The sequence below is a fragment of the Caenorhabditis elegans genome, chromosome IV (assembly GCF_000002985.6).
Source record: "Caenorhabditis elegans chromosome IV".
In the NCBI taxonomy this organism is placed as follows: domain Eukaryota; kingdom Metazoa; phylum Nematoda; class Chromadorea; order Rhabditida; family Rhabditidae; genus Caenorhabditis; species Caenorhabditis elegans.
The window spans coordinates 800,776-827,170 of record NC_003282.8 but is presented as its reverse complement, the minus strand read 5'-3'; the positions used below and the strand labels follow the sequence as shown (position 1 = coordinate 827,170).

The window sequence follows — 26,395 nt, the reverse complement described above, 5'->3', positions numbered from 1 at the left end:
TGCGGATTTTGCTAAGTTTAGTACACAATGTAAGAAAACAAAAAAAGTTTGGAAAAAAATCCGTCCAAAAAAAATTTTTTTCGTCGGTCGTCAAAAAATGTTCAAAAAAAATTTTGCCGAAAATTCTTTATTTTTTATACAAAAATGATGTAACCAAGTGCAAACTATTTTTACACGTACAAAACATTTAAGTTTAACATTTGGATCTCGAGAAATACTCCAAAAACTCAAAAATATTTCAAAAAAGCTATGTTTTCTGTTATTATTTCAGTGTGACGCACTAAATTGAAATGTTTTGTATGTGTAAAAATAGTTTGCACATGGTTACATCATATTTACATAAATAATCAAGAATTTTCGGCAAAATTTTTTTTGAAGATTTTTTGACGACCGACGAAAAAAAATTTTTTTGGACGGATTTTTTTCCAAACTTTTTTTGTTTTCTTGCATTGTGTACTAAACTTAGCAAAATCCGCACACAAACCTCAATTGAAACCTGAAAAGAAGCGAGATAGGAAAAACGGCTGAAAAAATTGGCTCCGAGTTAGGACACTTGGGGTGGTCCAAAAATTTTGTGACTATTGTCAAATGAAAGATCATGGTTGATAACGTAAATTCCCACAGTTTCATAAAAATCGATACGCAGCGTATGAATTTTGACAATTTTCATTCAAAAATCCCGAAAAAAATCAATGAAATCCACCCTTTTCAACGAACTTATTATCACTGACCCCTCTCTCCTTTCATATAAAACTTGAGAAAAAAGTGGGGAAAACCGTCGGAAATATCTCATTTTTTGCACGTTCAATGGTCATCTGATACGTCTTACACACACATTGTCTACCCCCAACGAAACAAGAAAAAAAAAGGGAAAAGTACCATTGAACTATGATTTTTCACCGGAAATTTCTTAATATCTACCCAAATTTTTTTGCGTTATTTGAACATTTGATTAGAAGGAATTTTGTTTTAGGAAATAAAAAAAAATAATAACTTTTTAATTTTTTTCGGAAAAATGTGGCGAAAAATCGTTAAAAATGAGTATTTTCTCATTAAAAATACTTTTTTTTTCAAAAAAATTCGGATTTTAAATTCATTTAGGTATATTTTATTAAATTGAAAAAAATATTTTTCTCCAAATTTTTATTTTTTAACTTTTAAAATAGTAAAGCAATCCTACATGACTTTGAAAAATGCAAATTTAAATTTTTTTTTGTTTCGACTTTTTCAATTTTCACGCTCTAATTTAATTTTGACACATTTTCACAAACACAAAAAAAAACACATTTTCAAAAAAAAAAAAGAGCGTGAAAATTGAAAAATTCGAAACAAAAAAACTTAAAATTTGCATTTTTCAAAGTCATGTAGAATTGCTTTACTATTTTAAAAGTTAAAAAATAAAAATTTGGAGAAAAATATTTTTTTCAATTTAATAAAATATACCTAAATGAATTTAAAATCCGATTTTTTTTGAAAAAAAAGTATTTTTAATGAGAAAATACTCATTTTTAACGATTTTTAGCCACATTTTTCCGACATTTTTTTTTTTTTTTTTTAAAGCAAAAATGTCTAATTTTAAATATCAAAAGTAAAAAATAAATAACTTTATTTAAAAAAAAAGAGAAACTGGAGAAATTGCAAAAGTTTTGATTATAAATTAAAAAATGTAAAATTTGATTCGGAAAATCGATATTTTGATTAAAAAAAAAATTTTTTATACAAATAAAATACTTTGATAAAAATAAGGCAAAAATTAAAAATTTCAATATTAATCAAATATATTTTGAAAAAAATCGAAAAGTTTTTGAAAATATATTTGATTAAAAAATTGAAATTTTTAATTTTTGCCTTATTTTTATCAAAGTATTTTATTTGTATAAAAACTATTTTTTTTTGAATCAAAATATCGATTTTCCGAAGCAAATTTTGCATTTTTTTAAATTTATAATCAAAAATTTTGCAATTTCTCCAGTTTCCCTTTTTTAAATAAAACTATTTATTTTATACTTTTGATAAAATTAGACATTTTTGTATCAAAAAAAAATTTGCCGAATATATGTAAAATAAAACATATTTTCGTATAATTTTCTCCAAAAGCAGGAACCGTTTTTCAATTCAAAATTTTTCCATTACGATTTTTATTTTTCTTTGCTTTTAAATTTTATTCTCTACTTGAAAATCCCCCCGTTTTCCTGTAATTTTCCCCAAATTTTCAGCAAAAAAAAAACAATGACGCCAATGATGGATCCATCGACGTCATTATCGAATTATACATTTGGAAATTTGGATGATTTATGTCGTAATTATACAACAACCACCACTACAGAAATCATATCGACTACAGTAATCAGCCACGTGGCGCTGAATTCTCATGAGAGACCGCCAGCCGTAATTGGTACGGAAAAATTTGATTTTTAGGCGAATTTTTGGCAAAAAAAATTCGGGACAATTGCAAAAAAAAACCGTGAAATTTTTTTAAATTCGGAATATATTTAGAAAATTTCGAAATAAAATTAAAAAAAAAAAACGAAAAAATTTCGAGAAAAATAAAGAAAAACGTTGAAATTTCTGGAGAAAAAAAAATTACCAATTTTTTTCAATTAATGGTTTTTTTTTGAATAATTTCAAATTTTTAGGGTATTTTTTACGAAATCAGTTTTTTTTTAATTCGGGAAATACAGAAAATATGAATAATTGGAGTTTAAAAAAAAAAAAAGATTTTTATCTCAAAAATTTCGAATTTTCTTCAAAAAAATATTTTTTAGATTTTTTTTTACAAAAAACTTTTTTAAATTAATTTTTTAAAGAAATATTCAGAAAAATTCAATTTTTTCTACTTACACATTTTTTTCCGAAGAATGTTATTTTTCAAGCAAAAGTTCTAGAATTTTCAGTCAATTTTCCTCGAAAAAATTCAAAAAAAAAATTGGAAATAATTATTTTTTTATAAAAAGAATGTAGAAAAAATGTTATTTTCTAAAAAAAAAACGTTTTTTTTCCGAAAAAAATACAATTTTCTATAAAACATTAGAAAAAGTTCTAGAAATTTATTTTTGTTGAAAAATAAAAATTTCCAGAAAAATTCATATATACATTTTATTCAAAAAATTTTAATTTTTTTCCAATTTCAGCAATAAAAAATTAAAAAATTCCGGAAAAAACTGTTTTTTTTTTCAATTTTCAGCGAAATATCTAGAATTTTCAGTCAATTTTCCTCGAAAAAATTCAAAAAAAAAATTGGAAACAATTATTTTTTACGAAAAAAATGTAGAAAAAACGTTATTTTTCACGAAACAGTATTTTAAGTTTTTCAACGAAAAATTTCAATTTTTTTCCAATTTGAGCAATAAAAAATTCAAAAATACCGGAAAAAAACCCGTTTTTTTTTCAAATTTTAGCAATAAATCCATTTTTTTTGCAGTCTGGGGAGTGGGTCTTCTGTTCGTGACGCTCATCAATATGTGTGCAGTGGTGGGCATTGGTGTTATGCGATATTTGACAAAAAATACATATAATCAGGTAAAAAATCGCTTTCGAAATTCAAAATAATAATAATTTTCCACCTAAAAATGCGCTGAATTTTTCCAGATAATCACACTATTCGTCGGTCTCGGAGTTGGATCGTTGTCGGGTTCCAGTTTTTATCATTTGTTGCCACAAGTGAGATTTTTGAATGGAAAATTAGTTTTAAAAACACGGCGGAATTTCGCGAATATCTGCTGAAAATTATTTAAAAAATTATTAAAATCGTTTATTTTTTCGCTCCAAAAAACAAAAGTTTTCCGAATTTGTGCCAAAAATATGACGAAATTTGGTTTTTCCTATATAGAAATTAGAAAAATTAAAGAAAATTATAATTTTTCACTTTTTCGAACGTCCAAATTCGGATAAAAAACTTAATAAAAACTCCAATTTCCAGTTCGAAATCGTTGAAATTTTGAAAAAAAAAAACTACAAGTTTTTCGCGAAAAACGTGAATTTTCAAGGTTTTATGAAATTATTCGAAAACTACATATATAGACGTTTTCACTGCAACTTTTTCCTCACGAGGGACAAGGAAAAGTGGTTTCTAGGCCATGGCCGAGGGGCCGACAAGTTTCAGCGGCCATTTATCTTGCTTTGTTTTCCGCCTGTTTTCTTTTGTTTTTCACAGCTTTTTCCCGTTTTTTCTTATTAAAACTGATAAATAAATACTTTTTGCAGATGCTAAAACAATTTCCAAGTTAAAAAATTATGTATTCAGTGGGCAAGCAGCGGTGAAAGTGGTCAATGTAAAATGATGGATTACGGGAATACAAAACCTAAACTTTTTCTGAAACATGATACATATGATGCTTAGATGCTGAAATTACCTAATTTTCATATCAAGACCGCTGAAAAAGTTTTGAGGTTTTCAAAATTCAACTTTTTGTGCGAAAATCTCGACTTTTTCACCAAAAAAGTTGAATTTTGGAAACCTCAAAACTTTTTCAGCGGTCTCGTTATGAAAATCAGGTAGTCTCAGCATTTAAGCAGCATATGTATCATGTTTCAGAAAAAGTTTAGGTTTTGTATTCCCGTAATCCATCATATTGCATTGACCACTTTCACCGCTGCTTGCCCACTGAATACATAATTTTTTTTACTTGGAAATTGTTTTAGCATCTGCAAAAAGTATTTATTTATCAGTTTTAATAAGAAAAAACGCGAAAAATCGATGAAAAACGAAAGAAAACAGGCGGAAAACAAAGCAAGATAAATGGCCGCTGAAACTTGTCGGCCCCTGGGCCATGGCCTAGAAACCACTTCTCCTCGTCCCTCGTGAGGAAAAAGTTGCAGTGGTTTTGGAACATTCAATTTTTGAAATGAAACTGCCTAAAAATTTGCATTTTAATCTGGGAAGTTCAAATTTTCATTGCGTTCTTCCACTCAAAACCCCTAAAATCTCTAAATTTTACAGGCTCACCCATCACTAATGGACGAAGTAGATGAGAATGGTGTACCAACTCATTCATATCTTCATATGGCTCATATTTCAATTCTCGGCGTCTACGCGTTCTTCTTTTGTGATAAACTTATCAAGATTATTCTCGAAATTCGAAAAGTTGGTTTTTACGCATTTTTTCAGGCAAAATATTGAAAATTTTGAGAAGAAAAATTACTAATTTGTAAATTTTTATTAATTTTTATTAATTTACAAACTAATCAAATTTGGCTGAGAAAAAAAATTTTAAAACTAGCATTTTTGAAATTTTTGAAAAATTATACAAAATTAACCAAAAATGATGAAAAATTTAGAAATTAGTATCAAAATTTTGAAAAATTGAGATATTAACGGAAAACAGAGCTGAAAAATGAATAAAATTGCTTTAAAAAATAGCGAAATAAGAGCATAAAATTTTTAGAAAAATGAGCAGATTAACGTAAAAAACGTTGAAAGTTATATAAATAAATCTAAAAATGCTAAAATTAGCATTAAAAATTCTGAAAAATTTGAAAATTAACGTAAAAATGCTGAAAATTCAATACACAGCGATAATTAATTGAAAAACTAAATTTCAGCCGAATTTAGCCAATTTTCTTTGAAATTTTTATAAAAATGTTTTTTTTTAAAATAACGATAATGCTGAAATGATTTTCAAAAATATTAATAGAACTAATGAAAAATACAAAATTAGTGTTAAAATTCTGAAAAATGATTTTCATTAAAAAAAATTTAAAACTTCCAGAAAAATCAACACATTCACCATCGCCGACTATCCATCGAAAATCCGGGAATGACGACAGAAAGAAGCGATTCCACATTTGTCACAGATGCCGGAGACCGGGAAGAAGAACTTTTGAGAAGTGTCCTGAAAAAAGTGGGGATTTTTACTTTAAAAATTTGGAGAAAATTTTGAAAATTCTATTAAAAATGGTGTATTTTAGGCGCAAAAGCGCAGGAAATTTGTTTTTGGTCGAAAGCGAATTTACAAAAAAAAAACCACTATTACAAAAAACATTGTGAAAATTCGGAAATTTTGTAAAACGGCAAAAATTTTTTGGAAACTGGCTAATTTTTAATTTAAAAATTTATTAAAATTTTAAATTTATTAAAACAAGTTTTTATTTACTATTAGAATTTGAATAAACACGTTTTTGCAATTAAAAAAGTCTGGATTTTTATATATTTTCTCAGTTTTCATTCTTTCTTAAATATTTTGTATGTGGTACACAGTAGTCTGTTAATAGTGCAAAATATATAAATACCATATATTTCCGCCAACTTCCAGACTGATTAATCCTCAAAACTTCGCTCGCGAAAAAAATTTCCAATTTTTTAGATTTTTTCGGATTTTTTCGGAAATCCAAATGTTAGTACTCCGTGAGGTATTAGACGGCAAATCTCAAAATTTGCCGAGCACGGCAAATTCGGCAAATCTTTTTTTTTCAATATTTGCCGAGCTCGGCAAATTCGGCAAATCTCTTTTTTCAATATTTGCCGAGCACGGCAAATTCGGCAAATTTGCCGAGCTCGGCAAATTCGGCAAATTTGCCGTGCTTAACAAACTCAAAAAAATTTGATATTTTTAATGTTTTTTGGAGCACCAAAACTACTGAATTCTTAACACACATCTGGTTTCTGAATAAGTTCCGCGTAGTATGTCTGCTTAAACATCAAAATAGCTCAATTTTGTGTCATTTTACTAAATTTTTGGCTAAAAAGTCAATAGTTTTAGTCAAAATTGTACTGTCAAATTTTTGACGTGTGCGGCAAATTCCGAAATTTGCCGAGCTCGGCAAATTCGGCAAATCTACTTTTTTGAAATTTGTCGAGCTCGGCAAACGGCAAATTCGGCAAATTTGCCGCACACCCCTGTTAGATGCCTTTTTCTCCTTTTTTGTTCAAAAATATTACAAGAAATTGCAGCATAAAAGGAAATTTTGATTTTGAGAGGGTATAAAATAGGCATCTTGAAAGATATAAGTACGGATGAAACTGTAATTTTTTGTTCTTTAGATTAATATCAACATTTTAGCAGTTGAACACTTTCTGATACTAAAAGACAGTAAAAAGTTACAGTTTATTGAGTCACAGGAACTCATTTTCAAGGAATCTGTCACATTCTCGCATTTTCTTCCGTAGTTTTGTTGTTAAATCTATATTTATCAAAAAGAATTCAATTGCAATGTTGTTCATTATAAATTTGCGCACAACTTTTTAGTTGATCATTTTGTGATAACAATGATTTCCAGGAAGTTACAAGCCTTGGAACATAGAAACCGAAAAACAAGAAAATTTCCCTAAATTTTGGTTCAAAAAAATTCGAGAAAATTTATTTTAAAGATATTTTCGTGAATTGCATGCATAACAAAAATCACTTTGAAACAAAAACAAAAAAACACGTTATTGCATGTTATCATTTCATATTCAACAAGTTTGGTCGCTTTTCTTGGAAAGCTTCCACCTTTTAAAATGTTGGTATTCTGAACAAAAAGGGAGAAAAAAGGTATCTAATACTGCTCAGTTCCGAATTTAATTTTTGATATGTATACCAGAGGTGGGCGGATATTTTTTTCGAATATTTTCTAATAATGAATTTATCAATAAGTATTGATGTAGTTATTCTGGAAGAAATGTATCCGAACAAAAGAGTAACTATTAAGCAACATTTTAATATGATAAAACCTAGAAAAATTCTACAAGTTTTCTGTATAAACGATATGCATGTCCATTATCCGATATCCGTAATATCCGTAATATCCGATATCCGATGTTGCTCGGCTAATAAGTTTTAAGGTCTCGGTAAGGAAAACTTGTAGAATTTTTCTAGGTTTTATCATATTAAAATGTTGCTTAATAGTTACTCTTTGGTTCGGATACATTTCTTCCTGAATAACTACATCAATACTAATTGATAAATTCTGCCAAGCAGCCTCTAATAAATGCCGAGTGTACAGACTCCGCCCCTTTTTCGCGTTTTTTCGCGTTTTTTTTGGCTTGCGAAAAAATGTCACACTGCGTTTTCATTAATAACTCCAGAGCCGTTTGACTGAATTTTATAATATTTGACAGCTTACTAGAAATATTTTGCCCCACGGTGGAGCAGAAAACGGCACAAAGTTTGGAGCAAAACTGAGCTCAGGGCGGCTTTCCCCAGTTTGAAAAAATTTTTTGTTGCTCTTTTTACCCCCAAAAAACCATGTTTTAAATGAATTAAAATTCGGGTTTTGCTCGGTTTTTGTTCCAAATTTATGTGCAAGATACTACTCAAAGAGGTGGATTTTTTGAAAGAAAGTTTGAGTTCATAAGTGCAAAACGAAAAAAGTTGTGATAAAACAAAAGGCCAAAAAATGCCATTTTGCCAAAAAAAAAAATTTTTTTCCGAAAAAGTAGTTGTTCGTCATTATCTCAAGTTCTACTCCATCTTTTTCGATACTTTTTTGTTTACCCCACGTAAAAAAGTACGCTGAACACGATTTTCAACTTAGAATTGAGAAAAGTTCTATGAGTCGGCCGAGCAAGACGAATAAGTGCCACATTTTGCACACTTTCCCATTTTCGCGAATCTACTTTTTCAATCATAACTCGGTCAGTTTTCAAGTTTTCTTAGTTTTCTAAAAATTGACGTGTAGGTCTCATCAAGACGCATCGAGACATATAAAATTTGTAAAAAGTTCAGTGGGAAAATTTTTCAAGAAAAAAATAATTCAAAAATTTAGTACTGGGGGGAGTGGTTTCCTGGGTCTCCTGAACATTTTTTCCACTAAAGTTTTGCGGAATGTATTTTTGATCCATAGTTTTTGATTTTATCTAATGGATAATGAGATTTCGTGGCATTAGCAGTGTTCGGCCAAAAGATATTATTTGTTTAAAATTTTCAGGCCAAAACTTGTTTTTTTCTACAAATCAGCAAGTTTGCAAGATAATAACTTCAACTCTTCGGCTCTCTTTCAGGAATTCAATAATGAGTACAATCCTGTAATAAAATTTTCAAAAATTCGTTTTCTCGCTGACTTATCAGTAATAAACGGTTTTCGAGCGTCTTTTCTCAAATTGTCATTACTGAAGAAAGCGGAATCGAAAGAAGACCTCCCTCCAGAAATTTTACTTCCCTACATCTCCGCGTCAGGTGTCTTCCGCATGGCCGAGTTGTTAGTGCGTATGTCTGCGGACATTTTGGTAGTTGGTTCAATTCTAACAACTTACAACCTTTTTTGTTTTTTGTGAGTAATCGGGATTCGAATAGAAATACTCGATTTTGTGCAAAATATGGGTTCGTCTCCCCCGCTATACAGCCTCCTTAAACTTCAATCAATCATAACTGAGCTTTAACTTATTCAAAGGATGCTTCTGTTTTTGGTCAATACCGAACTCAAAAATCAAGAAGACTCCCTTCACCCACTGCAATTTGCACGAACCCTCTAACAGGTTCGAGGCGAAGCCGAGAACCTACGCCCGGCAAGGGGACTCGCCCTACACCCCCTACAACTGGCGGGCCCGCAGGGCCCGCTATTCATTATTAGAAAATATCCGGAAAAAATATCCGCCCACCTCTGATGTATACAACTAATGGTCTAATACCTCACGGAGTACTAACATTTCGATTTTCCGAAAAATCCGAAAAAATCGAAAAAATTGGAAATTTTTTTTGAGCGTAGTTTTGAGGATTAATCAGTCTGGAAGTTGGCGGAAATATATGGTATTTATATATTTTGCACTACTAACAGACTACTATGTACCACATACAAAATATTTAAGAAAGAATGAAAACTGAGAACAAACGAAAAAACTTATTACTCACCCTAATAGTTTTTAATTTTTTTTGCAGGGTGTAATGAGTAAAGCGGACATTGATGAGACGGAAATGATGACTTTGGAGGATAAATCCGGAAAATCGATGGGTGATCAAGTGAGTTTTTTTTTGGATTTTTTGTTATCTAAAACAAGTGTCCGTTTTGCAATGATAACGTGTGCAATATTAATAGAAAAACTCGAATATTTCCAAAAATTAACACTATCGGTATAAGTTAATTTGATTTTAAAAAGAAATTAAATAAAACAACAAATATATCGAAAAATGCTTTAAAAAAATGGAAACGTGATGTTTATTACATATTTTAGTTGGGATGTGTCGAATAGACTCCGAATAGGTACTTTTTTAGTGGGAATTGGCTTTTTTTAAATCGAAAAAGCTCACATTTGAATTACTATGTGTATAAGTAATCCTCGATAGTTGTATAACATTAATGAAACCAGAATATTATATTATTTTAATGCAACTTATAGTAATTCAAATGAGACAAATGTGCTAATTTTTCACAGTCAACATCATGATTAATAAAGTGATAAAATATCCCGTTTGATTATTTCGCATACGCCTATGAATAAATATTAGGTCTCCAAATAAGTTCCGGGTCAAAAATCATAACTTTGTTAGCTGGAAATCGATTTTTATGAAACTGTGGGAATTTATGTTATTAACCATGATCTTTCATTTGACAATAGTCACAAAATTTTTTGACCGTCCGAAGTGTCCTAACTCAGAGCCAATTTTTTCAGACATTTTTCAGATCTCGCTCCTTTTCAGCTTTGAATTGAGGTTTGGGTGCGGATTTTGCTAAGTTTAGTACACAATGTAAGAAAACAAAAAACTTTGGAAAAAATCCGTCCAAAAAAAATTTTTTTCGTCGGTCGTCAAAAAATGTTCAAAAAAATTTTTGTCGAAAATTCTTGATTTTTTATACAAAAATGATGTAACCAAGTGCAAACTATTTTTACACATACAAAACATTTCAATTTAGTGCGTCACACTGAAATAATAGCAGAAAACATATATTTTTCGAAATATTTTTGAGTTTTTGTAGTATTTCTCGAGATCCAAATTTCATACTCAAATGTTTTGTATGTGTAAAAATAGTTTGCACTTGGTTACATCATATTTGTATAAAAAATCAATAATTTTCGACAAAAATTTTTTGGCGGATTTTTTTCCAAACTTTTTTTGTTTTCTTACATTGTGTACTAAACTTAGCAAAATCCGCACACAAACCTCAATTGAAACCTGAAAAGAAGCGAGATCTGAAAAATGTCTGAAAAAATTGGCTCTGAGTTAGGGCACTTCGGACGGTCAAAAAATTTTGTGACTATTGTCAAATGAAAGATCATGGTTGATAACGTAAATTCTCACAGTTTCATAAAAATCGATACGCAGCGAACAAAGTTATGATTTTTTATCGATATTATATATTGAAATTAGGCGAAAATGAGAAAATAATACAAATAAACGAGATGAGAGCGATTTTCGAATTTTTTATGCTTTTTAAGGTGAATTAAAAAAAAAAAGAGTTAGTGTAGTTTTCGCTACGGATAAAGTGCTACAGTGATTTTTTTTCAAATTTTCACACCAGCGCAAAAATTGAGGATTTTTCTCAAAATTTCAATTTGCAAAATATCTCGTAGCGAAAACTACAGTAATTCTTTAAATGACTACTGTAGCGCTGTTGTGTCGATTTGCGGGCTCGATTCTTCAAAGTGAGTTTCTTTTCGAATAATGGCAGCAATGTTCCTTTTTTTTTCTTCGTTTCTTAATAGATTTTAAGATTCAATTGATAAATGTAAAATCAAAGGTGTAAATCAACACAAGCGCTACAGTAGTGAATTCAAGAATTACTGTACTTTCCGATACGAGATATTTTGCGCGCGTTAAATATGTTGCACAATACGCATTATCAAAACTTTGTGCTGCTCCCGCAATATGAATGAATCGAATAAGACCTCCTATTTTTCTTGAAAACTAGCTAATCATTGTTTATTATTCCTACATTAAGCTTTGAACATAATATTAAAGTTATACAAAAAATTCCAGGGCTGACACTGCAACTTCACGGCCTCCACCACGAGAAATGCGCACACTCTCTCGCTTTTTGTTTGCGCGTTTGCGGACGGCCACCTTGCCTCGCCGCCGCTTTCAGCAGATATTCATGAAATTGAGCCAGAATCGCTATTTTTGAACGAAATTTCGAATTTTTTTCACAGAAATAGTGAAAATTAATAACGTGGAAAATCGGAAATTACAAAAATAGTTAATACGAGCTGTTTTTCAGTGGTTTTTAGCAAGAATTAGATGGAATTAGAAGAATTCTGGACAGAAGAGCACTTTTTTAGATTGAAAATTGTTAAATATGATACGATGAGTGTATTTGAACGGTTTAAATAAAGAAGATATGTACGACTGTGGCTTCGGGCTGATTCTCGCTCTTCTCGTGGTGAAGTGTATGTACTTTATGGACTTTGAACAGCTACAACTTTTTTCGCGTTGGAGATAGAAACTAGCGGTGAACTGACAAAATGAACATCACAAATAGGTGAACATTTCTTTAGTTGACAATTTTTTGATATCTCGTTCCACTAAAAAGATATAGCTATGCTTTGATGAATGAAGTTCCAGTTACAGTACCCTCTCTTAAAACCATCAAATCTCTGTTCTCGCTGAAGATACAAAAATATGTTCAACTGAGAAAATGTTAAGCAGATAAAAAACAACATTTACCAGCAAAAACTACATTTCTATCTACAAAAATAATAGAGATTTTGACTTTTGAAAATTGATCATCTTAAACTGGCCATGTCAAAAAATCCTGAACATTAAAATTGAGTTTTCTATCGGAAACATACTCTATATAAGATATCTAACAAATTTGTAGTTGACTACTTTCTTCTAATGTCTTTATTTTTTGAGTTATGAACTGATCTCTGATTTTCTCATAAATACGGCTTTCGGGGCCTGTAAAAAATTTGTCTTACTAGTTAGAAAAATATTGTCAACAGAAAAATGTTCACAATGTCAAACTGAACATTTTGTTAGTTGACAACTTTTTTGTAACTTTCATATGAGCGGAGATAGGAGCATCCAAAGTGTGAGGGCGCAGTAGAGTGGGGACTGTACCAAAGCACCCAACCTTCTACATCAAAAATCATCTTTTCAACATTAACGGATTTTTATGTACAATATGTTAATTTGTGCGTATTAAAAATTAGAACAATCGTATTTTTTCCGATTTTTGAGTCCAAGCCAAATATTTTCTGAAAATTGCGAAAAACCTAAAAATTTGGTCATTTTAGTACTGTAGTCAACCTTCTAGATCAAATATCATCTTTTCAACATTGACCAATTTTTATGTGTGATATGTCAAAATGTGCGTATTAAAAATTAGAACAATCGTATTTTTTCCGATTTTAGAAATCTTTCATTTTACGGTCACTAGCTTCCGGAAAGTGCTGAAATTTTGAGCTGTAAATGTTTGATGTCAAAAAAAGTTTCTCTCATAACTTATTTATTGGGGTTTTTTCGTATTAACTCATTAATTGGGAATATATTGAATACATTTTACATAAAACATTTGGGAAAAAATCTTAAACTTGCTCGTTTTAGAGGGGAATGTGTAATATTATTTTCACTCTCTTCACTTATTTCAAAGACAAAATTATTCTATGAAATTTATGTCAGACTGTAGAGGACAGTATTATTTATCCGTTCCAATTGTTTTTTTTTAGAAATATGCATTTTCCTTTCTTCCAGACTCCTTCTAAGTGAGGTGGCTGAGCGCGCACTCTCGCTATGCTGTGGGGGAGAGAGACGCAGAGACCGCCTTTTTCTCTGCGCTCTCTCTGCGCATTTCTCGTGGTGGAGGCCATGCAACTTTTTCCTCACGAGGGACGAGGAAAAGTGGTTTCTAGGCCATGGCCGAGGGGCCGACAAGTTTCAGCGGCCAATTATCTTGCTTTGTTTTCCGCGTGTTTTCTTTTGTTTTGCACCGATTTTTTTCGTTTTTTCTTATTAAAACTGATAAATAAATATTTTTTGCAGATGCTAAAACAATTTCCAAGTAAAAAAAATCATGTATTCAGTGGGCAAGCAGCGGTGAAAGTGGGCAATGTAAAATGATGGATTACGGGAATACAAAACCTAAACTTTTTCTGAAACATGATACATATGCTGCTCAAATTCTGAAACTACCTGATTTTCATAACGAGACCGCTGAAAAAGTTTTGAGGCTTCCAAAATTCAACTTTTTTGGTGAAAAAGTCGAGATTTTCGCACAAAAAGTTGAATTTTGAAAATCTCAAAACTTTTTCAGCGGTCTCGTTATGAAAATCAGGTAGTCTCAGCATTTAAGCAGCATATGTATCATGTTTCAGAAAAAGTTTAGGTTTTGTATTCCCGTAATCCATCATATTGCATTGACCACTTTCACCGCTGCTTGCCCACTGAATACATAATTTTTTCACTTGGAAATTGTTTTAGCATCTGCAAAAAGTATTTATTTATCAGTTTAAATAAGAAAAAACGGGAAAAAGCTGTGAAAAACGAAAGAAAACAGGCGGAAAACAAAGCAAGATAAATGGCCGCTGAAACTTGTCGGCCCGTCGGCCATGGCCTAGAAACCACTTCTCCTCGTCCCTCGTGAGGAAAAAGTTGCAATGGCTGAAATAATGTGTGTAAACGATGTGTTGTATAGTAGATATTTGGTTGCTTTTTTTGTAGTATTTTCGTGTAAAAATCCTCAAACAACCCAAAGTGTGTTTGCCAATTGTTAACGTAACTTTATTTGTAACAATCACTAGTAGGATGTAATTGTAGAAAATGAGCACATCGTCACACATGCTTTCGGCCAGAAATGCCCTGTCAAAAGTGATTTGCACATTCAGGGGGAGCCGATCGGCTGGGCAGGTAACAAGGTTTTAAGGGGGGGGGGGGGGTTGCAGAGCAAAACTGAATTACTTGAAGTTGGTGTGAAAATTCTAATATTTTCAGAAAATTTCGGATATTTTTTAATTGCTTGCCAAAAATGGGCACATATCCGATTAAAAAAATTTAATTTTTTTTTTTGAAAATTGTCAATAATATTTTTAAATTTTCGATCGATCAGTTTTTTTACCCACGATTATATTTTTGTATCAACTTTTGAGAAAAATGAGTCTCGAAGCGAAAATCCGTAGGTTTTCGTGACGGGACCCAAAATTGTTAGACTTTTTTGAAACCTAATCATGAATATACTTGAATTGAATTGAAGCCAATTACGAGCTGAACATAAATTTAATGATGATAAAATTTTTGAAAAACTGGGTCTCGAAGCGAAAATATCAAAGTTTTCGTGATGAGACCCTACTCTGATGAAAGGTTATAATAAGCTTAATTTAATTAAAACTTTTTTTTGAAAATTGTCTATAATATTTTGAATTTTCAAATTTTTTTCAAAAATTTACACTTTCAGGCTATTTCCAGCTGTGTAGATTCACGTGGAAAAAATCTGGCTTTTTCAATTAAAAAAATAATAAAAAAATAAATTAAAATTCAAAAATTCTACGTAAATATGATTTTTTTTGATTGAAAATAACAATTGACTAAATTTTCAAAAAAAAATGTCCGTTTTTTTTCCAATTTTTCCCCCCTAAAAATTGATATTTTCAGGCTCACGGAATCTGTGTTCACGATCATTCAATCGAATTTCGTGCCGGTGATTCGGCAATTGCTGCAGTTGCATGGATGATTGTATTCGGTGATGGTTTGCACAATTTTATTGATGGAATTTCAATTGGAGCAGCTTTTGCCGAAAGTCTTCACTCGGGACTATCGATTTCGTTGGCTGTTCTTTGTGAGGAGTTTCCACATGAATTGGGTCAGTTTTAGGTGGTGGTGGAAAAAATGATTAAAATTTGGTATTTTTCACTTTAAAATTGCAAAATTTTTGAAGAAAAGATACAACTTTTTCCTCACGAGGGACGAGGAACAGTGGTTTCTAGGCCATGGCCGAGGAGCCGACAAGTTTCAGCGGCCATTTATCTTGCTTTGTTTTCCGCCTGTTTTCTTTCGTTTTTCATCGATTTTTTTTCGTTTTTTCTTAATAAAACTGATAAATAAATATTTTTTGCAGATGCTAAAACAATTTCCAAGTAAAAAAATCATGTATTCAGTGGGCAAGCAGCGGTGAAAGTGGTCAATGCAATATGATGGATTACGGGAATACAAAACCTAAACTTTTTCTGAAACATGATACATATGCTGCTTAAATGCTGAGACTACCTGATTTTCATAACGAGACCGCTGAAAAAGTTTTGAGGTTTCCAAAATTCAACTTTTTTGGTGAAAAAGTCGAGATTTTCGCACAAAAAGTTGAATTTTGAAAAACTCAAAACTTTTTCAGCGGTCTCGTTGTGAATATCAGGTAATTTCAACATCTAAGCATCATATGTATCATGTTTCAGAAAAAGTTTAGGTTTAGTATTCCCGTAATCCATCATTTTACATTGACCACTTTCACCGCTGCTTGCCCACTGAATACATAATTTTTTTTACTTGGAAATTGTTTTAGCATCTGCAAAAAATATTTATTTATCAGTTTTAATAAGAAAAAACGGCAAAAAGCTGTGAAAAACGAAAGAAAACAGGCGGAAAACAAAGCAAGATAAATGGCCGCTGAAACTTGTCGGCCCCTCGGCCATGGCCTAGAAACCACTTTTCCTCGTCCCTCGTGAGGAAAAAGTTGCAGTGAGATATCTAATTTTCGAAATTTTAGTTATTTGAGGTAAAAATTGCAAAATTCAAAAAAAAAAAAGTGAATTTCAATTCTCATGATTTTATGAGAAAAAAAAACTATAAATTTTTTTAAAATGTTTTGTGAAAAATTTAGAATTTTTCATTTAAAAATTCGATTGAAGACGCACATTTTTTCGAAAAAAAAAACTCTCATCGAAATTTTTAAATAAAATTTTAAAATTTAAAAAATCCCTCAAGAATGATGCATTTTCCTATAGAAAAACAGAAACATTGGCAATTTTCAGGCAAAAAAAAAATTTTTAATTTAAAATTTTCGTATTTTTGCCCTAACAAAATGCTTTCAATTTTTTTCTAATTTGAAAGTTTATCCCCACAAAAGTATATAATTTTCTTTTTAAAAACGCAATTTTTATTTTAAAATTGTGAATTTTCACCCTAGAATTCGAATTTTTAGAATTTTTAGATTTTTCTGGAAAATTATTGATTTTTTTAAATAATCGATTTTTCTGACAAACTATAGATTTTCACAACTTCAAAAAACAATTTTCAGAAAATTGAAATTTTTCTGGTTTTTTTAAATGAAAATTCTAAAATTTTTTCTCTTAGTCTAAAAAATCAAGTTTTTTCAAAATTTTCATATAAAAATACGGAAAAAAATAAAATTTTTGCGATTTTTGCTCTCTGAGTTTTCCAAATTTCTCCTTTGAATAAATAGAAATTTCGAAAATTTCAAAAAAAAATTTCCAGGTGACGTGGCAATCCTCGTGGCTTCTGGAATGACACTGAAACAGGCTTTAATTTATAATCTTCTCTCTGCAATTACATGTTATGTTGGTAAGAATTTATTGGATTTTTTTTTCAGCCTGAAAAATCTGAAAATCTGAAAATTTCCCAATTTCAGGATTCTTCATTGGCGTCGGAATTGGAGAACTCGGCCCTGACACGTCGAAATATGCATTCGGATTGGCTGGTGGCATGTTTTTATACATTTCCCTGGCTTGTATGGTTAGTTTCATCGGATTCAGCTCGTCGAGAGCTTTGATTTAAGTATAATCATGACTAGGTTAGGATAACTTTGAAATTTTGGGTCTCGCCGCGAAAACCCTCCGCGTTTTCGCTTTATGACCCGTTTTTCTTCAAATTTTCTAACAAATTCAGAATCAGCTCGCCGAGAGCTTTTGAATAAGTATGATCATGCTATACTTCGCTCGAATTTGAAAAAAGTTGGGTCCCGCCACGAAAATGTATGGATTACTGTAGGTTTTCGTGGTGAGACCCAAAAGTGGGCGGAACCTAGTCATGATTATACTTAAATGAAAGCTCTCAAAGCAGTGAGCTTAAATTTTCTTAGAAAATTCGAGAAAAATGGGTCTCGATGCGAAAATTTCGAGGGGTTCGTGGCGAGACCCAATTTTTTCGGAATTTTCCAAAATTTCTCAAATCTAATCATGTTTCACACTGTCTCCTCAGCTGGAAATTGATTTGTTGGCGCAAAACTCGTGCAGCGCGTGGGGCTTTGAGACAAATCCGAAAACGCTAAATTTTGTGTTTTTTCTTCATATTTTCATTTTATCAGGTTCAGTCAAAGACTATATTTTAAATGAAAAACAGTTTTATACCGAAAACGAATGATGAACATGAAAATTTGGAGAAAAACGCAATTTTTGGTTGATTTTACTTTTTTACGCAGGGCCTCTATTTTTCAATTAATTTTGAAATTTCTTTTTCTCATTTCCACGTGAGGAGGAGACTTGTGTGTTTATATTGATTTTAAAGCTGCTTTCCTGCTAAAAACACAGAAAAACTAGAAATTTTCCCATATTTCAGATGCCAGAAATGAAAAAAGCGATGGAAGAAGCCCTAAACGTCTCACTTCGTCACGGAATCTACGTACTTTTCCTCCAATCCGTTGGCCTTTTTTCGGGATTAACTCTGATGTACATCATGGCAAGATATGGAGAAAGTATATCGATTTGAACATATTTTCCCATGGAAAATTCTGAAATGTCAGACAAAAATTATGTTTTTTTTTTAGGTTTTAGGCTTGAAAATTGGGTGAAAATTAGTGGAAAATTAGGATTTTGGGGAAAAAATCCGAAAAAAAATGGATTTCACTCACATTTTACTTTAAAAATTTGATTTTTTCTAAGAAAAATCTCTAGATTTTAGTTTTTCAACAAAAAAATCCGGAAAATTTTGAAAATTTCACTGGAAAGTCAAATTTCCCATTGTCAGTTCAAAAATTCATTTTTTCCTGTTTTTTCGCAGATTTTACATTAAAATTGTGATTTTTTGGGTTTCTGCAAAAAAAAATATAGAAAATTCGATTTTAAGCTAAAATTCTGAATTGTTCAGAAAAATTTTCGAATTTCCTGGAGAAAATTCAAATTTCAAATTTTTTAAAAATTTTCAGTCAAAAAATTATTTTTTTTCCGAAAAAAAACGAATATTTTTGGATTTTTGGACAAAAAATAATGATTTCCGGAATTTTTCTCTAAAAACCTGAATTTTTAGTGTAAAATTAGGTTTTCATAAAAAAATCCTAATTTTTTTTTCAATTTTCACCCAAAAATTCAAATTCCCGCTCAATTTTCTTCAAAAAAAAAATCCCCGAATCCTCTGTTAAATTCCTTTTTTTTCGTCGTTCTTTCCGTAAAATTTAGGTCATTGTCTTATATAAGACTCCTTTTAAAATCGATTTTTTTCCTAAATTTTTGAATTTTTGTTATTTTTTGTCCCCCGCCTCCTCAAAATCTTTATCGATCTGTTTTCCCGTGACCATAATATTTACCCCTGTTTTTTTTTGTGTTTTTTTGAGTATGTACTGCTGCGCTCCACTGAGAATTCCATCGTTTTTCAGGGATTTTTAGTGGGAAATTTGACTTTTTCGTGGAAATTTCATTTTTTCGATCAAAAATTAAATTTTTCCTAAAATTTCACTTCTTTCGTAAAATTTCAATTTTTTGTGAAATTTCAAAATTTTCAGTGGGAAAATTCGAATTTTCTGAGAAGGAATTTTTTTAATTTTTTAAACAAACTTTCGACGTTTTTCTGTGAAAAACTCGATTTTTTTCCCACAAAAATTCAAATTTTCCACTGAAATTCACCCAAATCCTAAATATTATCAACGGAGCGCACTTGCATTTATCATTCTCCCCACACACCAATATCTGATCATTTTTAACATCGAATACACACTGATGATAATGAATTTCGTTTTTTTTTTTTAAGTTTTACCTAAACGAAAAATAAAAAAGAGAAAAAAAAGAAAATCGCCTAAAAAACCAAGCAAGAATTCAAATTCCCGCCAAAATTTGAACTTTTAAACGACACTCCGATTATCCGCAGGCGCGTGTTGTTTAGCGCCGTGGAGATCTGGCGGGAATTTGAATTTTTCGCGTTTATATCGATTAATTTTGCGTCAAAAATCGCAATTTTCACTCAACTTTCTCAGAAAATCGCAGCAAATGTGACTTTTATGAGAATTTCCAGTTATTTCTGCGAGCAGGTGTTACGAGCCACGGAGCCTGATTAAAAATGAGCACGCAGCACAAAAACAAGGCCGGCAGGTGAAAAAATATCGCCCAAATAATCATATTTTCCTCATTACACCTTAGAAAATGTGTACAATTCTCCAAGTTATATTCGCTTTCCTGTTTCCGGTAAGTAAAAAAAATTGGAACCATTAAGAACATATCGATTTTTCTGCGGAAAATCGATTAAAAATGATCGATTTTGTAGAAAATTCATAATTCAAACGATACTCCGATATTCCGCCGGGCGCATTTGGTTTATCATCAGAGAGATTGGCGGTAATTTGAATTTTTCATTTTTCACGATAAATTCAAATTCCCGCCATATTTCCGGTGGAATACTGGAGCATCGTTGCGGAAATTATCGAATTTAAGATGACTAGTGGAAAATCGATAAACCGATATTCGGCGTTGCTTATTGCAGTGTTTTTGGAGAGCTTTAACGTTAAAAATTTGAATTCCCGCCAAATCTCCTGCGCACTAAACAACGCGCACCACCATATCGGAGTGTCATTTGAAACCCAATATCAATCAAGACGGAAATTTGAGTTTTTTGAGTTTTTCAGCCAATTTCCGTACTTCTGACGTCTGGTTGTGGGCTCCATTTGCTGCTCAGCATACTTCTCACATGTCTCTTTGTTATTCCAGGAATAATTCACGCATTGTACCTTGTTTGTTGTCATAAACATTGATTTTTAGAAAAAAAGTCTTGTCGAAGGTAGTAGAGCACTGGCGTGCTAGCGGAACATCGGAGTGTTGTTTGAAAATCGATTTTCAGACGACATTAATAAAAAATCGATTTTTCCAACAAAAAAAAACCATCAATGAAAACTCCGATTTTTACGGAAAAATCGTTTTTTTACAGAATAAACTATGAAAAATCGAATTAAAAAAAATTTATTTTTTCTACAAAAAAAAAACGAAAAAATGGTTTTAAAAATCGATATTTTTTAAACAAAAAAGTTTATTGATTATCACAAGAAGACATAATAACAGTACTGGAAAACGCGTTGGAATTCGGTTCGTAGATCGCCGGAAACGCGGTGATTATCGATTTTTCGCAAAATTCCGTGATTTTAGGCATTTTTTCGCGATTTTTCGACAATTCCCAGTTGGCACCGCCGTAGTCGTTGCCGATCACAATTAGATTATCGATTTTTCCGGCGTTAAATTCTAAAAATTCGTTGAAAATCTCGTGTTCTCCGTGGATGAATGCGAAAATCGATAACATCGATGATATCGATTTTTCCTCGCAAATATCGATTTTTGCGTCCATTTCTCGACGAATCTCAACGTTTTTTGATTCGAGCCATTTGAGCTCCGTGGCAGAGCACACTGGCTCTTGGAAAATGATGGGACACTGGAATTGCTCAGAAATTTCCAGGAAAAGAGCAAGTTGGTGGGCTCCGGGCTCCGTTGAGCCGTCGAAATGACCGTTTCCGATGACGTAGATGGTTTGGATTTTTTGGTGGGGGGAGATGAGGAGTTGGAGCTTGTGGTGGAGCCAGGTGCTGGAAAATTTGAGATTTTGGAAACAAAATAATTAAATTTTTTTTTGCTAAAATAAAAAAAAATTTGCGAAAAAAATAGTTTTCTTAAAAAAATTGAATTTGTTTAAAAAATTTTTTTTTATTTTCAAAAAAAAATTTTTTCGAAATTCTAAAATTTTAATTTCTGAATCTTAAATTTTTATGTTTTTCAGTTTCAGAACCTAATTTCTTATCAAAATCTCGGTTTTTTGTTCACAAAAAGGACCATAACCTACCCCAATCCGCTTTTCAGAATCCCATTTTTCGCCAATTCCATAGCTTTTTCGATACTTTCCAGTGTTCCATCAACTCGAATATGCTTTCCATTTTCTGTTTTTTTCTGAAATTTAAATTTGTAAAAAATCGATAATTTGTTTTTTGGAGAAAACTGACAAATTTCGCCGACTGTTTTCCGGCTTTTCTACCAGTGACCAGGGTGAATCCGTCGTCTTCCATTTTTTGGTTTTTTTGGCTGAAAATATGGAAGAAGAAGCTTTAATCAGTTGATTATGTGTAAAAACCATGAAATTTTTGAAAAGATAGTTCTGAAATTTTCACAAAATATTTTTTTTTTCAAAATTTCCAAAAAAATTTTTTTTTTGAATTTTTGGTTTTTATTTTAAAATTTGGTTTAAAGTCTGCTGAATTCACATAAAAATTTAAAATTTTGACACAAAATTGATATTTTAAGTGAAAATCTTATTGGTGACCTAACTTTTTCTGCAATGGAGGACTAGAATCGCGAATTTGCCGAAAACCAGGCTCCCGACTTGAAATTTCAGTAATTTTTTTCAGGAATTAAAAAACCCACAGAAAAATTTCGAAAATTGTTTTTTTTCTTTCAAAAATCGATTTTTTATTGAATCAAACAATCAACAAATAATAATAAAAGCCTTCTAAAAAATAAAAACTACGAACAAATGAGAAAAATCGATAAAAATAAAGGGAAAATGTACGGAAATTGAAGATTTTAAGCTTAATTAGGTCACCAAAAAAATTTTTTTGAAGCCTTCCAGATTTTAAATACTTAAGAAAATTCGCAAATTTGAGCTCAGGGAGTAGAAAAAGCTCGGCCACCAGATTTTTTGTTCGCAAAAAAATCGAATTTTTCAGAAAAAAATTAAATTTTCAGTAATTTTTAAGATCTTCTACCAAAATTCCAAATAAAAAGACAAATTTGAGAGAGCGGACTAGAAAAAGATCGGCCACCGAATTGTTTAGAGCTGAAAATTCAATATTCACTCAAAATTCTTCAATTTTTCACATTTTTCTGTCGTCGATTTTCTCACAATTTTAACACAAAAAAAAATCAATTAAATTATTCCAAAAATGCAAATTTCGCAGCTTTCTTATATTCAGTTCCAGGTACAGTCTTCCAAAACTCCTCTCGATTCACCCATTGATAATCAGTGACGTCATCTGGATTTACTTGGAATTCCGTCGGAATTGTCGATAAATTTGCAGTGTAGAAGAAGATTTTGGCTCCGCGAGCACCGGTTTTCTGGGAGATTGGTGTGGGGTATCTGAAAATTGAGAAAAATTTAAATATTCATAATTTTCAATTTTGAGAATTTATTTTCTCTAAAACTCTGATTTTTTCGCGAAAATTAGAGACCTCTCACATGTAAATACCCTTAAAACATCTTTTTTTGCGATAAAAATTGCTTTTTTTTTCTGAATTTTTCACTGAAATATCGGCCAAAAAATGACCGAAACTTTTAGTTTTTTTGCTAAATTTGTAAAAAAAAAAACAGTTTTTATTAGAAAACTGTCTGAAAATGTTTTGAAAGTTTTTAATTTTTGAAAACTTCAAAATTCTTGAAAATTCACTATTTTTCCATATTTATGCTATTTGTTAGATTAATTTAATTTTAATTCACAATTTTCGATTTATTTCAGGAAAATATCGTAGAAAATTCGGAAAAAACCGATTTTTAATTTTTTTTTTTTGGACAAAAAATTAAAGTTTCCTCAAATTCGTTTCAACAGTTTACGTTTTTGAGAAATTTCCTCTGAAATTTTTTTTTTCGTAATTTTATATTTTTTTTCTCGATAAATCCGCAAATTTCCAGATTTTTGCTCCATTTTTCGAAAATTTCCAGGTATCAACCTATGCGTGAACACTCCAAATGGTGCATTTCCACTGATATCGGCACTCAAATCGGTCCCGGATAGCTCTCCAATGCATCGTTCGGCTGTCTGAAAAAATTTTTTTTAATGTTTTTTTTTTGAAATTTTTCATTTTTTTTCAAATTTTCAGAAAAATTCGATTTCAGCTTACCGAGATCTTCAAAATGAGTATAATCAAGACTAGATTTAGATAAGTTTGAAAATTTGAGCAAAACTTGGGTCTCGGCGCGAAAATCTGGCCAATTTCGCTCAAAGACCCCCATTTTTCTTCAAATTTGTCAACTAATTCGAATTCAGCTCTCCGGGAGCTTAGTATAATCATGTCATGTTTTTGCTCCAATTTGAAAAAAGTTGGGTCCCGCCACGAAAATCTCTAGGTTACTGTAATTTTCGTGGCGGAACCCAAAATTTTACCAGATTTGAGCAAAATATGTCATCATTATACTTAAATGGAAGCTCTTGGAGAGCTGAAGCTGAATTTCAGTGAAATTTTGGCTAAAAATTTGGAAAAACGAAAAACTTGTCAATATTATAATTTTTTTTAATTCTTAAAAACATTTTCTGAATTTTCAACACTGCCTCAGTTAAAAACTCAAAAAATTCGAATTCAGCTCTGTGAGAGCTTTCAATTGAGTATAATCATGACCTACTTTGCTCAAATTTGAACAAAATTGGGTCTCGGCACGAAATTCCGTGGGTTACAGTAGTTTTCGTGGCGAGACCCAAAAATTTTTCAATTTCGAGCAAAATATGTAAAGATTATACTTCAATTGAAGTTCTCAGCGAGCTGACCCCAAAAATTATTGAAAATCTTGTTGAAAACCAAATTTCTCTCGGCTGTGGGCAAAAAATTTGATTTACCTTGACTTTTTTCGAATTTTCAACACAAAATTAGCTTAAAACTGGAAAATTCGAATTCAACTCTGTGAGAGCTTTCAAATGAGTATAATCATGGCATATTTCGCTTAACACTGAAAAAAGTTGGGTCCCGCAGCGAAAAGTACAGTAACCCGGGCGTTTTCGTGGCGACGGGACCCAAAATTTTCCCAAATTGGAGCAACATATGTCATGATTAAGTGACTTATTTTGAAGCTCTCGGTGAGTCGAAGTTCAAAATTACTGAAAGTTGGGTCCCGCCACGAAAACTCCCGGGTTACTGTACTTTTCGTGGAAGGACCCAAATTAGACCAAAATATGTCATGATTATACTTAATTTGAAGCTCTCGGCGTTCGGAATTCAAATTTTTGACTCAATTTCTCTGAAATTTCCTTGAAAATTCAATTTTCCGTGTATTTTACCTGTCTCAACGTCTCGCCATCGCGATGCTTCATTTGTGGAAGAATCCACGGTGAACTATAACCCTTTTCTCCCAATTTCTGCTTTACAATGAGCACAAGCTTCCTCTGCAACTCGCGTTCCACACTTTTCAGCTCATTTTTCGGCGGGAATTCGCCGAATTTGAATTTCTTATCCAAATCCTCAGCGGCTTTTTTCCAATCGTCCTCACGAACGGCATTTGTAACTCCAATTTCTTCGTCGAGCTCCGAGAGCTCTTTTCCGTCGGCAATTAGTTGAGCACGGCGGGCTACCATTCTGGAAATTAGGGAGTTTTTTTGCGATTTTGGGTGAAAATTTGAGGTTTTTAAGCTGAAAATTGACTGAAAATCCGGTTTTTTGAGGTTTTTACAGTCAAAAAAACCGGTTTTTCACAAAAAAAATTAAATTTTCAACGTTTTTGTATAAAAAGGCATTTTGCTGAGAAAAATGTGGATTTTTGAGCTTAAAATTTTTTTTTGTCAAAATTTTTAAATTTTTTGGAAAAATATTCATTTTTCGTAATTTTTATCATTTTTTTTCGAATTGAAAACTTGAATTTCACGCTAAACAACAACATTTTGGCGGGAATTTGAATTTTCAACAAAAAAAAATCAATTTTTTTTCAATATTTTGATGAAAAATTCTAAAATTTTGAGATTTTACCGGAAAAAAATAGAAATTACCAATAAAAGTCACACATTTTTAGTTAAAATTCGACAAAAAATTCAAATTCCCGCAAGATCTCCTCAGCGATAAACAACACGCCGCGGAATACCGGAGTGTCGTTTGAAACTCAAAATCACGGCGCGGGAAATTTGATTTTTTCGCGTTTTACGATTGATTTTGCGTCGAAAATGGCAATTTTCACCCAAATTTTACAGAAAAGTCCAGAAAATGTGACTTTTATGGAAATTTTCAGAATTTTCAGCAAAAAATTGCTAATTTTCGCGTTTTTTAAACGAAAATTGCTCAAAAAAAGGTGCTTTCACATTTTTCGCTTATTTTTTAAAGAAAAAATATCAAATTTTTTATTTTTTTAATCGAAAAAAATCTGAAATTCGCAGAAAAATCGAGATTTTTTTGCTCAAAATTTCCAAATAATCCTGCTCCATACTTCTCATCCTGTTTCGTTTTGAGCTCATAATTACACATTAGGCTCTTTTCTTGCTCTTCAGCCATTTGAAGTCGATGAAATCTTGATTCGACTTCCGACATTGGTGGAGCTACGACAGGAGCTCTCGACAACACAACTGACGCGAAAATTTCCCATTTTTGAGGTGAAGCCGACGCCGCTGAAAGTCGACGGAGAACAGATAGATGCATCTGAAACTTGGGCTTTGTTGGATTTGGCTCATCGAGAGCTTC

At 31.4% G+C, this 26,395-nt stretch overlaps 4 protein-coding genes across 5 annotated transcripts; 2 read left to right on the top strand and 2 right to left on the bottom strand.

Moving 5' to 3' along the window:
* Nucleotides 1-2,216: 2,216 nt before the first annotated feature.
* On the top strand, nt 2,217-19,773 carry zipt-15 (Zinc transporter ZIP8; the record flags this gene model as incomplete). 2 transcript variants are annotated; one of them, NM_001307643.4, is made up of 10 exons in its annotated part: nt 2,217-2,395; nt 3,422-3,519; nt 3,589-3,660; nt 4,940-5,083; nt 5,709-5,840; nt 9,792-9,872; nt 15,435-15,642; nt 17,268-17,354; nt 17,422-17,525; nt 18,348-19,773. In NM_001307643.4, the coding sequence occupies 10 exons, from the start codon at nt 2,230-2,232 to the stop codon at nt 18,495-18,497; spliced, it is 1,242 nt and encodes a 413-aa protein (NP_001294572.1). The 2 variants fall into 2 exon arrangements, with proteins under 2 accessions (NP_001294572.1, NP_001294570.1); NM_001307641.3 differs by lacking the exons at nt 2,217-2,395; nt 3,422-3,519; nt 3,589-3,660 and having other exon boundaries at nt 4,955-5,083; nt 18,348-18,497.
* A 320-nt stretch (nt 19,774-20,093) lies between these two features.
* Nucleotides 20,094-20,755, top strand: Y55F3BL.6 (YqaE/Pmp3 family membrane protein). The gene is made up of 2 exons (NM_001307642.2): nt 20,094-20,182; nt 20,620-20,755. The coding sequence occupies exons 1-2, from the start codon at nt 20,141-20,143 to the stop codon at nt 20,743-20,745; spliced, it is 168 nt and encodes a 55-aa protein (NP_001294571.1). The 5' UTR covers nt 20,094-20,140; the 3' UTR covers nt 20,746-20,755.
* Nucleotides 20,756-20,934: 179 nt separating this feature from the next.
* Nucleotides 20,935-22,069, bottom strand: Y55F3BL.4 (SRR1-like domain-containing protein). Its single transcript, NM_001268297.4, has 3 exons — nt 21,976-22,069; nt 21,819-21,922; nt 20,935-21,564 (listed from the first exon to the last, which is right to left on the bottom strand). The coding sequence occupies exons 1-3, from the start codon at nt 22,036-22,038 to the stop codon at nt 21,018-21,020; spliced, it is 714 nt and encodes a 237-aa protein (NP_001255226.1). The 5' UTR covers nt 22,039-22,069; the 3' UTR covers nt 20,935-21,017.
* A 352-nt stretch (nt 22,070-22,421) lies between these two features.
* Nucleotides 22,422-26,353, bottom strand: mrpl-46 (Large ribosomal subunit protein mL46; the record flags this gene model as incomplete). The annotated part of the gene is made up of 4 exons (NM_067593.6): nt 22,422-23,105; nt 23,693-23,781; nt 25,012-25,306; nt 26,145-26,353. 4 exons carry the CDS (start codon nt 26,351-26,353, stop codon nt 22,901-22,903), a joined length of 798 nt encoding a protein of 265 aa, NP_499994.4. The 3' UTR covers nt 22,422-22,900.
* Between the last annotated feature and the right edge of the window lie 42 nt (nt 26,354-26,395).